The sequence below is a fragment of the Prosopis cineraria genome, unplaced genomic scaffold, assembly GCF_029017545.1.
Source record: "Prosopis cineraria cultivar Desert tree isolate PC_DT_omini unplaced genomic scaffold, ASM2901754v1 PC1, whole genome shotgun sequence".
NCBI classification, from domain to species: domain Eukaryota; kingdom Viridiplantae; phylum Streptophyta; class Magnoliopsida; order Fabales; family Fabaceae; genus Prosopis; species Prosopis cineraria.
Window position 1 is genome coordinate 10,119,762 of NW_026555332.1, and position 14,257 is coordinate 10,134,018.

The 14,257-nt window shown below is 34.2% G+C and overlaps 1 protein-coding gene and 1 non-coding gene across 2 annotated transcripts; one reads left to right on the forward strand and one right to left on the reverse strand.

Moving 5' to 3' along the window:
- Positions 1-4,915: 4,915 nt before the first annotated feature.
- Positions 4,916-5,311, reverse strand: LOC129312501 (uncharacterized). Its single transcript, XM_054955177.1, has one exon. The coding sequence runs from the start codon at positions 5,309-5,311 to the stop codon at positions 4,916-4,918; it is 396 nt and encodes a 131-aa protein (XP_054811152.1).
- Positions 5,312-6,482: 1,171 nt separating this feature from the next.
- On the forward strand, positions 6,483-6,589 carry LOC129296815 (small nucleolar RNA R71). Its single transcript, XR_008589983.1, has one exon. It is a non-coding gene; the product is annotated as a small nucleolar RNA R71 (small nucleolar RNA).
- Positions 6,590-14,257: the final 7,668 nt, after the last annotated feature.

Sequence of the window (14,257 nt, forward strand, 5' to 3'; positions counted from 1 at the left end):
TCAATAAAGTTCAAGCCTCATGCTAATACCAGTATGAAAAATTTCTTGGCACAAAGCCATTGAACCATAGTTGTCACTCAAAACTGATAATTCTAAAAGCCCAGACACAATCATACACACACCACAGTACACTCCGCAGCTAAAAGAAAAAAAAAAGAAAATTCAATTTCTAGATAGACAAAACTGAAATGTTCACGGAGCCCTCCCTCTATTAAGAATCTAACCTCTCTAATCAACAACCTCAAGCTCAGAAATTTCAGCTATTTATCAAACTATTCTTTAATGAAGTACATGCGGGAAGAACAAACCTCACAATTGCCTACGCGCCTGAGCAGGAGGAGAAGGGAGACAAGGCTACAAAAAGAGCAGGCTCGAGCATTTAGCAACAAGCTTGAGCAACAAAGCCATACCCACACTCAGTCGAAGGATACCCCATATTTTAAATTGGCAGTTATAAATGGAAGGGCGAGACGTGTGAGGGCAGAGGAGATTGGTGATGTTGGAAGAATGTGTGGGTGCTTGAAGAGCCAGGGTAGTCGACTAGAATGAGAGATAGAAATAGGTGAGGCGACGTCAGGTTTACCATGAGGACAAGACGAAGGTGAACGGTAGTGGTGAGGCGAGATATAGAACAAGAAAGAAATAGTTCGTGGGGTCAAGGTTCACGGTGTAGCACACGACGAGGGAAACGAAGGACATCGGTGTTCAAAGGGAAGGAGGTGAAGGGAGAATAGGCAGATGCAGAATGAGGACAAAAAGCTGTGTTCTGTCTTGCAGTTGAATGAAACTATAGATTAGGGCTATTTCAGGCAAAAATGCCATTGCGCCGTGGCGGTCCACAAAGAATGGCCATATGAGCTATGGTGCGAACGCACTGCGCCGCGGCTCTTGGTACAGAGAATGGATTCTGGGGGATATATATGCGTCGTGGTAGGATGACAATGCGCCCTGATGGTGGGTACAGAGAGCATCATTCCTTCGAGAAAGATTGATGCACTGCAGTGTACTATTTGTGAGCCGTGGTGCATGATACAGAGGGCACAACAGATTCAGAAATATCATCAGTATCAGAAAATATTTTTTTCTTTATGAATCCAGATTTCACCAAAACACACTTTTAACTAAAAATGATACAAGATGGCCATCAATAACCATCACAATCATTCAAAAGCAATCCAAGTCCATCAAATTGATAATTAACTAATGAGTCATACTCAAATTAGCCTAGAATCATGCAAAAATTAAAATTTAACAACATTAAAAATTCATATGCCCAAGAACCACAATGTCATCCCAGAAACAAGAAATCATGACATCAAGCAATTTCAACGTCCTTTTTAACATAGAAAATAAGTTTCAATCAACATAATAAAAGCTTAATTCAAGTTCAACTTCCCTGAAAAATGCTTAATTCCTATCAGACTTCTTGATTTCCCTTCTTCTACCCTTGACATATGCTTTTCTTTATTGGAAGATCTTTCACCACCTACAAAACATAAGACCAAACATAAATCTACTAAAAACACACAAAGATCAAACTAAACACACAAAGTAAGGTTAAGAGCTTGGGTTGCCTCCCAAGAGCCCTTGATTTATAGTCTTTCAGCCTGACTTTTCATTTCCTCAAGTTGCATTAGATAATTGGATGGTGGATGCTTGATGATCAACTTCACCGCCCCAATAGTGCTTCAACCGTTGACCATTCACCTTACATTTTTCACTATCTTGGCCTTCCAATTCAACCACACCATTGGTGAATGCCTAAACCACCACAAAGGGATCCGACCATCTAGATTTCAACTTTCTAGGAAATAACCTCAACTTTGAATTAAAGATTAAGACTTGTTGTCTGGCTTCAAATTTCCTTAGGATGATCTTCTTGTCATGCAGCCTCTTTGTTTTCTCTTTGTAGATCTTTGAACTCTCATAGGCTTGCATCCGGAATTCTTTAAGTTTATTTAATTACAGAAGCCTTTTTTTACCACTAGCCTTGAAGTCAAAATTTAGCTTTTTCACAGTCCAATAGGCCTTATGCTCCAATTTTACTGGAAAATAACAAGCTTTCCTGAATACCAATCAATAAGGAGACATGCCAATGGGGGTTTTATATGCCTTGCGATAGGCCCACAAGGCATCATCTAGCTTCAGTGACCAATCCCTCCTAGTCTCTCCCACAGTCTTCTCTAGGATAGACTTGATCTCTCTGTTCAAAATTTTCACTTGGCCGTTAGATTGTAGGTGATAAGCTAATGCTACCTTGTGTTTCACACCATACTTCTTCAATAGAACTTGAAATTGATTGTTACAAAAATGAGTTCCTCCATTACTCACAATAGCTCTTGGGGCTCTAAATCTCGTGAAAATATATTTCTTTAAGAATTTCAACATGGTTTGGGCATCATTTTTCACACAAGCAGCAGCTTCCACCCATTTAAAGACATAATCAATAGCCACCAAGATATATTCATTGCTAAATGATTTAGGAAATGGTCCCATGAAGTCTATTCCCCATACATCAAAGAGTTCTACCTCTATCATGTTATTGAGAGGCATCTCATTCCTCCTAGAAATGTTACAAATTCTTTAATAGCGGTCACATTAGAGTACAAAAGCATAAGCATCCTTAAACAAGGTTTGCCAATAAAAACCACTTTGAAGAATCTTGTGTGCAGTCTTCTCTCCTCCAAAATGTCCTCCATACTCCAAAGAGTGACAGCTATGGAGTATATCATGTTGCTCACACTCCAGCACACATCGCCTTATCAATTGATCATAACATTATCGAAATAGATGAGGCTCATCCTACACATAATGCCTTACCTCAGATAGGAACTTCTTCTTTTGATGGGGTTTGAGATCATGAGGAAGAGCATGGCACACCAAGTAATTTACAAAATCAGCAACCAAGGTGCCTCATTGTACTTCACCGTAAAAAGTTGCTCATCCAAGAATTCTTCATTAATTTTTCCATTAGCTTCTTGTTGAGCATTAGTACTCAACCGTGACAAATGATCTACTACTTGATTTTTAGTTCCCTTCTGGTCAACAATCCCTAAATCAAATTCTTGTAGCAATAACACCCATCAAATTAGACAAGCCTTTGAGTCCTTCTTGCTAAAAAGATACTTTAAAGTCGAATGATCCATATATATAGTTACTTTAGTACCCATAATCTATGCCCGAAATTTTTCACATGTAAAAACCACTGTAAGCAAGTCTTTCTCTGTAGTGGTATAATTAAGTTGAGCACCATCAAGCGTCTGACTAGCATAGTAGATGGGATGTAATACCTTATCTTTCTTTTACCCAAGCACTGCACCAACCGCATAGTCACTTGCATCACACATGATGTTAAAAGGTACACTCTAATCCGGAGCTATAAGAATCGGCACAGAGATAAGTCTCTTTTTTAGCTCTTCAAAGGCTTCCAAGCATTTCTCATCAAACTTGAACTCAACTTCCTTCTCTAGTAAATTGCACAATGGCTTGGCTATTTTTGAGAAATCCTTAATAAACCGGCAATAAAATCCCACATGTTCAAGAAAACTTCTAATTCCCTTGACATTTGATGGTGGAAGTAGTTTTTCAATCATTGATATCTTGGCTTTATCCACTTCAAGACCCTTCTTTGACAGCCAGTGACTGAGAACAATGCCTTCTTGCACCATAAAATGGCATTTTTCCTAATTCAATATTAAATTGGTCTCCTCACATCTTTACAAGACCGCTTCCAAGTTGTCCAAACACACATCAAATGAAGAATTGAAGACAGAAAAATCATCCATGAATACCTTAATGGTCCTCTCAATCATGTCAAAAAAATGGACATCATACAGTGTTGAAATGTCGCTAGAGTGTTGCACAAACCAAAGGGCATGCGCTTAAATGCAAAGGTCCCATATGGGCAGGTGAAAGTGGTCTTCTCTTGATCCTCCAGAGTAATGGCAATTTGATTATAGCTAGAATATCCATCCAAGAAACAGAAGAATTTGTGACTAACTAACTTATCCAACATTTGGTCAATGAATGGTAGAGGAAAGTGGTCTTTTTGAGTGCTTGCATTCAATTTCCGATAATCCATGCACACCCTCCACTCGATTACAGTGTACGTAGGGATTAATTCATTATGAGTGTTAGCCACTATAGTTATACCGCCCTTTTTAGGGACACACTAGACTAGGCTCACCCATGAACTATCAGAAATAGGATATATGATCCCAGCATAAAGCCACTTTAAGATTTCCTTTTTTACCACTTCTTTCATCACCAAATTCAATCTTCTTTGATGCTCTATCGAAGTCTTATGCTCATCCTCCAAGAAAATCTTGTGCATACATAGAGATGGGCTTATACCCTTAATGTCGGCTATGGTCTATCCAATAGCCCTTTTGTGCTCTCTTAGAACTCTCAATAATTTTTTCTCTTACAAATTAGTTAGGATATATGACACAATTACCGGCAATGAATTCTTTTCCCCAAGATACACATACTTGAGATGTGGAGGTAATGACTTCAATTTAAGTGTTGGAGGCTCCTCAATGGAAGGCTTAAGTGGGGATGCCAAAGCAGTTGATACATCAAGAGGCTCCATTGGGCTAAACCGCTTGGGTGGAAAAAAATTGATACTAAATATTCCCATGTACTCTTCTTCCTTCATTTCTATAATGTTCTTCTGTCCCAATATTAGAGCTTTCAAAGGGTCTTCAACCAAGCGACCATTAAAGTCTTCATGTATCACCTCATCAAGAATTCCCATATAACAGCATTGAGGAGATTCATTCAGAAACTTTATTGCCTTGCTCATGTTAAACACCACTTATTCTTCATTTAATCTTAGTGTAATCTCACCCTTTTCAGCATTAATGATGGTTCGGGCGGTAGCTAGGAATGGTCTCCCCAAAATGATAGGAATTTCCTAATCCACATCACAATCTAGGACAATGAAGTCTGCTAGAAAGATAAACTGATCTACTTTCACTAACATATCTTCAATAATCCCTCTAGGATAGGAAATGCTTTGGTCAGTGAGAAGGAGTGTCATTGTTGTCGGTCTTGCCTCTCCTAAGCCCAACTTGTTGAAAATGGCTAAGGGCATCAGATTTACACTTGCACCTAAGTCGCACAAGGCCTTCCCATCAAAATGTTTCCCAATATTGCATGGGATGTAAAAACTACCAGGATCTTTTAACTTGGGTGGAAGCTTTCTTTGTATGATAGCACTGCAATCTTCGGTCAATGCTACAATTTCAAATTCACTAAAACGCCTCTTCTTAGATAAGATATCTTTTAAGAACTCAGCATATTTGGGCATTTATTCTATGGCTTCAGTAAAAGGAATGTTAATATGAAGCTGCTTAAACATTGTTAGAAACTTCTTGAACTGAGTATCTTCCTCCTTAGCCTTGAATCTTTGAGGGAATGGAAGTGGGGGTGTTGTAATAGGAGAGGTAATTGATTTTCTCTTCTTTTCTTCCTTCTTCAATTCAACCTCGACATGTTCTCTTTCTTCTTTATTAAGAGGAGTTAAAACTCTTTCTTTCCCCTTTTTCTTCTTATCCTTTTTTTGTTTCTTGTTGTCATCATCTTTACATAATATTTCTTTATCCACCTCCTCACTATTATCAAAATTAGCCCTACCGTGACTAGTTACTCTTGGGTCTATCACATTAGGTAGAGTCTTGCCACTTCTCAAGTATATAGCATTGCATTCTTCCTTACCTTCCCTCTTTAGATTAGGGTTGGTGTCACTTGGTAAGCCTCCCCTATTCAAGGCATTCAGTTGTGCAGCAACTTGGCCCATTTGCACTTTAAGGCCCTTAATAGATGTATCATGCAAAGCTAAGGTAGCTTTATTCTTAGCCCAATCTGCCTCTTGATTCTTCAAAATTTGAGCCAACATTTACTCCATCTTAGAATCACCTTCTCTTGGTTTCTGTGTTGCGTCAAAACTAAGAGGATTAATCGACCTAGGCCCAGAGGATGAGATTGGATTTAAACTTTGCCCGTAATTTCATGAGAAGTTTGGGTGATTTCTCCACCTTGGGTTGTAGGTTTGCGAGTACGGGTTGTGTTGAGGAGGTCTCCGTGCATTATTCATGTAGCTTATTGTTTCTAAAGTGTAGGGGCAATGATCCAACACATGTCCTTCACCATAATGTTCACAAGCTTGAGATGAAGCTTGTAATGCATTTACCCTAGAAGAAGTCCCTCTTTTCATTTGAATCTCAAGACTATCAAATCTCTAATTTATCGCCTCTAATTGAGAAGTAAGCTCCTTAGAAGAGCTAAATTCTTGCGAACCTCTCCTAGCATGTCTTCTCTTATGGGATTATTGCATGGTACTAGAAGTAATGTCTTTATATAAGTTGTACAACTCATTAACCTTTATCTTGCCAATGCCGCCATTAGAAGCATTGTTTAACATGGTCACTGTTGCATCATTTAACCCATTCCAAAAAGCTTCCATAAGGACATACTTTTTTTGTTCATGATTAGGACAGCTTCTTACCAACTCCTTGAATCGTTCCTAAGCTTCATAGAAATGTTCCCCTAGTTGTTATTCAAAATTGAGAAGCTCACCTCTCAATGTTGCTCTTCTACCCCTCGGAATGAACCTTACCTTAAACTTAGCTATTAGGTCATCCCATGTTTCAATTGAATGTTCAGGAAGAGAATTCAACCAATCTCTGGCTTTATTTTTCAAAGATATTGGGAATAACTGCAACCTCAATGCATCTTTAGAGACATCATTTTGCTTGAAATTCTCGCATACCTTTATGAATCTTGCGAGATGATCATTAGGGTCTTCATCAGCATTACCCCCAAACTGTCCATACATTAGTATCATTTGGATCATGACTTGTTTAACCTCAAAGTTTCTAGCTTGAATTTCTAATAATCAGATACTAGAATGATAAGATTATGCTTCCTGGTCAAGAAAGTCATCCAGAGTAAAGATTTCATTCTCATCTTGATCAGCTCCCTTCATATTGTTACCAAGAGGAGGAATGTCTTCTCCAAATTCAAGAGCGGCTTCCTCACTTGTTTCACCTTCTTCTTCAACCACTCCTTCAAGAATAACTTCAAGTTTACCAGGAAAGAGTCCTTGCATGTGTAAAGAAGGTACCTACAAGGTGAAACCAAGGAACAAGTATCAAATTTATCGATAAAATTTAAAACTATAAAATCTGTGAAAGCTAACTAAACTACCTATACGTATGAAAATATTAAACAAAAAGCTCAAGTGTAACATATTAACACAATAGGAAAAATTAACCAACACAAAACAATTGCCGCTTTAATTTCCCTAGCAACGGCGCCAAGAACTTGTTCGCTGTCAAGCATTACCGCAATCATACAAGTCGTCACAAGTGTAGAATATTCCAGAGTTATCGTCACGAGGATTTTTGGCAAATGAGGGTTGAAGTTCACTATCAAGCTTTGAGCTAAGTCGAGCCAAATTGAAAGTATTTCTTTTCATGTGAAAGTAAAAAAAAATTGATTAAAATAATTTTAAAGCAATTAAAACTTGTTAAAACTTTGACTTTTGGAGATGAGGAACTAGGATTATCCCTCCCCTTTGTATTTCATAGAATTTAAATTAAATCCTCTCTAATATATTTTTAATGAAAATAAGTGTTGGTCTTAAGATTCTAATTCACTTGAAGAAGCTTTCTCAAGTCAAAATCAAGTATATTTGAAAACACTAAAATCCCTTGAAAATAATTAGTGCGAACAAATTTTAAGCACCAATCTTAATGTGACTATAAAGGGTTAATAAAATATCTCTATTTTACCAACAAAATCATCCATTTATCTTTGTAAAATTTCAAGTCCAAAACTATTTTATCCAAGTTCTACACCTAAATTAGCTCTCTCTAGCACAACTCAAGTGAATAAAGCAATATAAATGGTGATCAAGTACTTAAAAGCATTAAGCATGGGAAAAAATAAACACATATATATCATTAACTACCAAAAGAGAGGGATATTCAAGTATTAATCCATATAACAAAGGGTTGAAATAATCCTAGAACAAGGGAACTAGCTACTCATGTTCAGAAAAGAGCCATAAATATTACAATATATAGCATCCATATCAAAAACAAAGAGAGAAAAGGAAGAGAAGAAGAAAAACCGAAAGAGATCCACTTAAATCTCTTTAAATCTTCAATCCTTGGCCAAATCTCCTTCAAGAACCCCAAACCCTAGCAGAGAAAACTTCCAAGAATCTCTTTAAGTCATGCTCCCCCTTCTGCAGGTGCGTTTATGCTTTTTCTGCCCTAACTTTTTTCGTTCTGAAGCTCAAAACCCGCAGTAGAATTAAGGCCATGAGTCGCGGGATGTTGACAGTGCGCCGCGACACATGTGGCAAAATGTGAATTTGCGTCGCGGTGTGTTGACAGTATGCCGCAGCGCACATACATCTTCAGGACTCCAGTCTCTATGCCACATGCCGCAGTATATGCACACAGAGTCTCTATTTTTTTTTTTGACTTCCATTTTTCTGCTATTTTTCTTCCATATGCATCTTCAATCATTGTTTGGCTCTATTTCTTTAAAAATATCTAGCAAAAATCACCTAAAACAATAAATAAGGTTATGAGATCTTTTAAAGTTTAAAATCAAAGTCAGCATATTTGCAAATTTTTCAATAAACTCTATTTTCTATGTCAATTTGAAATGACGCTCATTTTCCTATATTTAATCCAAAATATTCATAATTGATCTAATTTAGCACATAAAGAGTAGGAAAATGCACTGAATTGGCATTAATTTAAATAGGTTATCACTTAGATTCCTTGACAATGGCACCAAAAACTTGATGCATACAAATATGTTTTACCGCAAGTGTACAGTTTGTAATTAGTAAGTGGCAAATTAAGGTCAATCCCATGAGGAATCAAGTTAATTGTAATTAGGAAATAAAGTCTCCATTTTCATTTAAGTTGAGCAAAGGAAGATATGGATTTGATTTTTGCAAAATAAGGATTGAAATTAGAAAAATGCACTAAAATTAAAATCCCAACAACCATAAATAAGCAAGGCAATCTAGGGTGGTTAATCCCTTTTTCAATTCATAGAGCATGTAATTACCTAAATAAATTCACTTAATATTAATTTGTTAGTCTAGAGTATTAATAGGAATAATTATCTTCCGATTAATTACGCCCCTCTCTTGAATTAATATGCTATTCCTAACACAATTACCTAAGAGGAAAAATGCATAAGTCTACTTTAATGTGATTATATGGGTCCAATAAGTATTTCCTATTCTATTGGCAAATTAGAATAAATTCTAATCTCATATTACTCAATCTAATGGTCTAATTCAGATTTTCCTCTTCCAAGTCAAAACCTAAACCCCCAAATTCACACTCAATGGTGATCAAGTATTAAGTAGACAAATAAGCACAAGATTAAGTAAACAAAACTAATATTAAGCTCAAATAAATAGTTGAAACATGCTCTAATCTAAGAATCAGTTCATAGCTACTCTAGATTAAGAGAAAATCAGCTACAGATGGCTTTCATGACAGAAAAATCAATAATATATACAGCAAAGTAAAGAGAAGAAGAAGAAAAGCTTAATTAGATCAATTTTGAGCAAAACTCTTGATTTTCCACCAAACCCAAGCTTCTCCAACCCTTCTTTGGCTCTTTTCCCTCTTCTTGGACATTTTGCAGTGGCTGGAGGTGAAGAATGCATGAAAATGAGGTGTACCCAAGCCCTAAAAATTTGTTGAGAGTCAAAACTGTGCATTTTACTAAAATCATGCTTTGCGGCGACGAAGCGTGTTTTCGTTACAGTGAACATGACCTATTCAAACTTTCTTTTCAAATTTAATTTCTTTGACTTGGGCTCCAAAATTTTCTTCTTTGGACCCTAAATTAGGCTTGCCTACATGCATAAAATCTAGAATAAATGATAGAATTGGTCTACTAACTTTTAACATATTTCTAAGCCCATTTTCACACACATTCATCCACTTAATCATATTTTTGCTAACAAAATTCAAATAAATAACTTCCAATTACATTAAAAACACCAATAAATTCAATAAAATATTGGAAGTCATCAATGCATGTGTGTTTTGGGCTGGGTTCTGATTCAGTACTTTTATATTATTATTGTCGTTGTTGTTGTTGTTGTTGTTGTTGTTATTAAGGGTAAAATAAGGATTTTACTAAAGTAAAAAAATAAATATCCTACTTTTTAGTTTGAGGATTCGAAACAAGCACCAAAGATTAAACAACAATAAAATTTCCACTAAGCTTTTATGCTTTTCTTGCTATATTTGGCCCAAAATAAAATAAAATAAATACATTTAAAATTCCTCATTATAAATTTTAAATTTTCACTTAAGATTTTGGGTCTTTACAATAATAGTAGTATAATTAAATAATTATGAAACAAATCAAAATTTCTAAAACAAATTAAAAAGAATGAAGAATTTTTTTTTTTATATATTCAAGTCTAATGAGAACATTTCTTATAGCTTATTCAAAATTACATACCAAAGTTTTTAATTTTAATAATAATTTTCAAGGTTTTTAATTTTAATAATAATTTTCTAAATCATTATAGTTGGATGGTATTTGCTAGTGAAGATGTTGGAACTAATTTTTTACCCCACACATGCTTGATTTTTACTAAGGGAGAATAAGTTCAAAATACTGGATACTAACAGCAATTTTGTTAGCCCTTGGTGTGCCATGGTACACCTAGCTGGTAAGGTATTTCTAGAATGTGCTAGCCCTATGCATGCGCCAATGCAAGTGGAACAAAGAGATGGATATTCATGAGCATTGTATTCACGCATGTTTCGTGGCTTCTAACCATGTTTGATTATTTCATAGCTTTAAGTTGTACTTATTGGTTATTTACTCTTGTGGATTGTGTGTCTATACTTGATTAGTTATTTGCTCTGGTGAACTGTGTGTCTACGCTTTTGTTCTAATAAAGCCCTCCTAGATTATAATTAAAAATTCATTAGCATTCTACCTAATTGTATTGTTACTTAAATTTTTAAATTTTATATTTTATGTGTACGTAAATTATGATGATTTACATGATTCTGTTAGCATTGTTAAATTTCACAATTGAACCATTGAGCAAACTTTTTCTTATTGTTAGTTCTAGAATGTATATATATCTTTTAAAATTTCATTAAATTGTGTAAATTAAATTTATTAGTTCTATTTTCATAAATTTTATTATAATTTTTAATTAGAACGCTACTCGCCAAAAATTTCTTTGATCTTAGATATTGTACCTAACCCTGCGCCTCTTGGGAACCATTGAGGGATCCTATTACGTTTGTTGAAAAAAAAAGCACATGGTGATTATCCTTTTTGATAAAACTTTGTATTTTATTTTATATATTGTAAGTTAATGCTCCACGTATGATATAGTTAGATCTTGGCCTTATTTTGTTATTATGTAAATTGTTGGAATGGAGATAGTCTTCTTGGTGGTCAAGTTAACAGGTTGTGTTTGTGAAAATTTCAGGAGAATCAATTTATAGAGTAGATTGTGCCAAAATTTCAAAACAAAAAACTCTTTACTAACGATATTATTATATATAATTTACATATATTGATATTTTAATTTAATATCTGGTTAATCAAAGCTTATGAAAAATGAGTTACCTCATATTCTATGCCAATCATACCCTTACTATTGGGGTGTGACATTTCCATTAGTTTTATAATTTGTTGTTATATGGTCACTTTATTCTCACTTTATTACTTTGCCACTAAAATATCTTTTAAGAAAGGTTTTCCTCTCTTAAATATGGGGATCTTAATGAAAGATTTACATATATTTTTTTGCCAACCTTTGAAACATATTTTTTGTAAATAAATCTTCTTAATTATGTAATTCCATAACTACTCAATACTTTGTCAACCACTAAAACTCAATATGTGAAAAGAAAAAAATTAGATACATTGTATTGAAAATTAAATAAGTTTCGCTTCTATGATTAAAAATCATCTTCAAAAGAGGCATACCTAACCTTAAACTAATCTTCACATACAAAGACATGGAGAAGAAGGATACGACCGTGCGCAGATGTGAGAGCAAACAGGTGATAGAAGCTGATTTAGAATCCAAATGCAAAATTAAACAATATCTTACAAAATTAGACGAGTTAAGATGGAAATTAGAGGCCAAAAGGGTGAAAAAAAGTTATAAATTAAATAAAGCCCCGGAAGACTTCTAGGAGCGTTGAAGTTTAGATCTGAAACTTAGAAGGCAATTTTAGAGCATCAACCAAGGGCTTGAAGGCTAGAATAGAGATTGAGGAGTCATTGTGGAGCATCCTCTAAGGATTTTTATAGATTCTCTTCTTCTACTCTATGTTATTAATTCTTTACGTTGTTTATGAATTATTTTTCATGTTTAGAGCCATGAATGGCTAATTTTCTTTTATCCTTGGGGATTTTATGAAACTTTAATGCTTTATGGGTAGATTTCTATCTGGTTACTCGATTTTGATGAACACTTTAATGCTTAATAAGATTTGGTTTTATTCTCTTGCTATTGGAAGCTACTTTATTACTATTTGGATCTTAGTTTTCACCTTCGATAGAAGATAATCTCAAATAGACTATGCATTAAGCAACTTATGATTAGAATTGGATTTAATCTAATTTGAGCTTGAGAAATATACTCAAGAGCCCTAGGTAATATTTTAAGGCTTGGGTATAATTGGATCAAGACTTGCTTGAGACATCATAGTATAATTAGATTACAGGTTTTGTAATCAACAAACACATAATCTAATTTAGATCCCTGATTTTAAAGTAAATTTAAAACATGATAACCAAAAGAAATTGAATTGCTAACTATAAAAGGAGATTAGAATTCTTAGGGAGCTCTTCAATTGTTGATCTTAACTCGGATTTATTCTTCGGCTTTGTTTTTATTTTATTCGTATTTTTAAATTTAATAAAAAAATTCACTTTTAATTCGATAACTTATCTAAAACAAAAACTTTTGCCAAACTTTGAAACATGTTTTTTGTAAATAAATCTGATAAATTAAGTTATTCCATAACTACTCATAAATCTTTGCCGTCCACTAACATTAATCATATGAAAAACAACAAAATTAGATGTATTTTATTTTGAAAATTAAATCAATTTCACTTTTGTGAGTAAAAATCATCCTCAAAAGAAGCACACCTAACCCTAAACTGACACTCGCATGCAAAGATACATGTATACATACCTTCCTTCTAAGAGTTTTTTTTTTTTTTAACCAACTTCTTCCAGGAGGTTATTCACAAATCATTGGTCAAATAATTCACAAAATAGAATAGGGTATTAAACGAATTGACTTATTTGTAAAGGTTTGTGTCTCCAAAGACAAAACCCTAAATTGTTTTACATACACATCATTCTTCTACTATAGATATTTTGGTCACGAGATTTTTTTTTATGGCTCCTTCATTGAGCTCATTACTGGTTATAGTATATTATTTACGATAACATGCATGAAAATGCCTTTCTATGTCGATCATTTTTTGTCAATATATTAAATAATCAATGCAACCAATTGGATGGTGTCATTATTGTAATTTAAAAGGGAAAGAAAATAATTTCACAACACACCTATTTGTACTTGTTTTAAACGATATGCCATTTTCGAAACCCATGCCAACTTTGAGGAACAAAACTTGACAATCCCATGTGAGATGGAAATACAAATGAATTTACACGATTATTTTGTAGAGAATTCAAAGTCAGACATACAATAATCAAGATGTAAAATAACTTAATTACATTAATGCCCTTCAATTATCTCCGCCTCTCTCGTCATCGAACATCTAATAATAATAATAATAATAATAATAATAATAATAATAATAATAATAATAATAATAATAATAGACATCTTAACCATTAGAAAAAGTCCAAAAAAACAAAAATTACTCAATAATAAACCTATATTACTCAACCCTATGAAAAAAGGCATTGCATGCATGTGAACATATTACAATTTGAAGAATATACATATACATATACATGTATGTATGCATGTATGTATGCATAAAAATGAAAATGAATATATGATGTCAAATAACCATTGATATACCTTTGCTGTGTCATTGATTTTGGGAAGAAAAGATTAACAAATGATAATGAAAATTCAATAAAGAATATATCATGAGTCCTATATAGGCAAGCCTCATAAGTGGAGTGGGGTTAGTGTGAGGAATTCTTTCTCCAAACAGGCCAGTATTTTGGA

Bases quoted from the DNA above. Each gene is read 5' to 3' on its own strand.
- LOC129312501 (XM_054955177.1), bottom strand. From the start codon at position 5,311: ATGCCCAAATATGCTGAGTTCTTAAAAGATATCTTATCTAAGAAGAGG.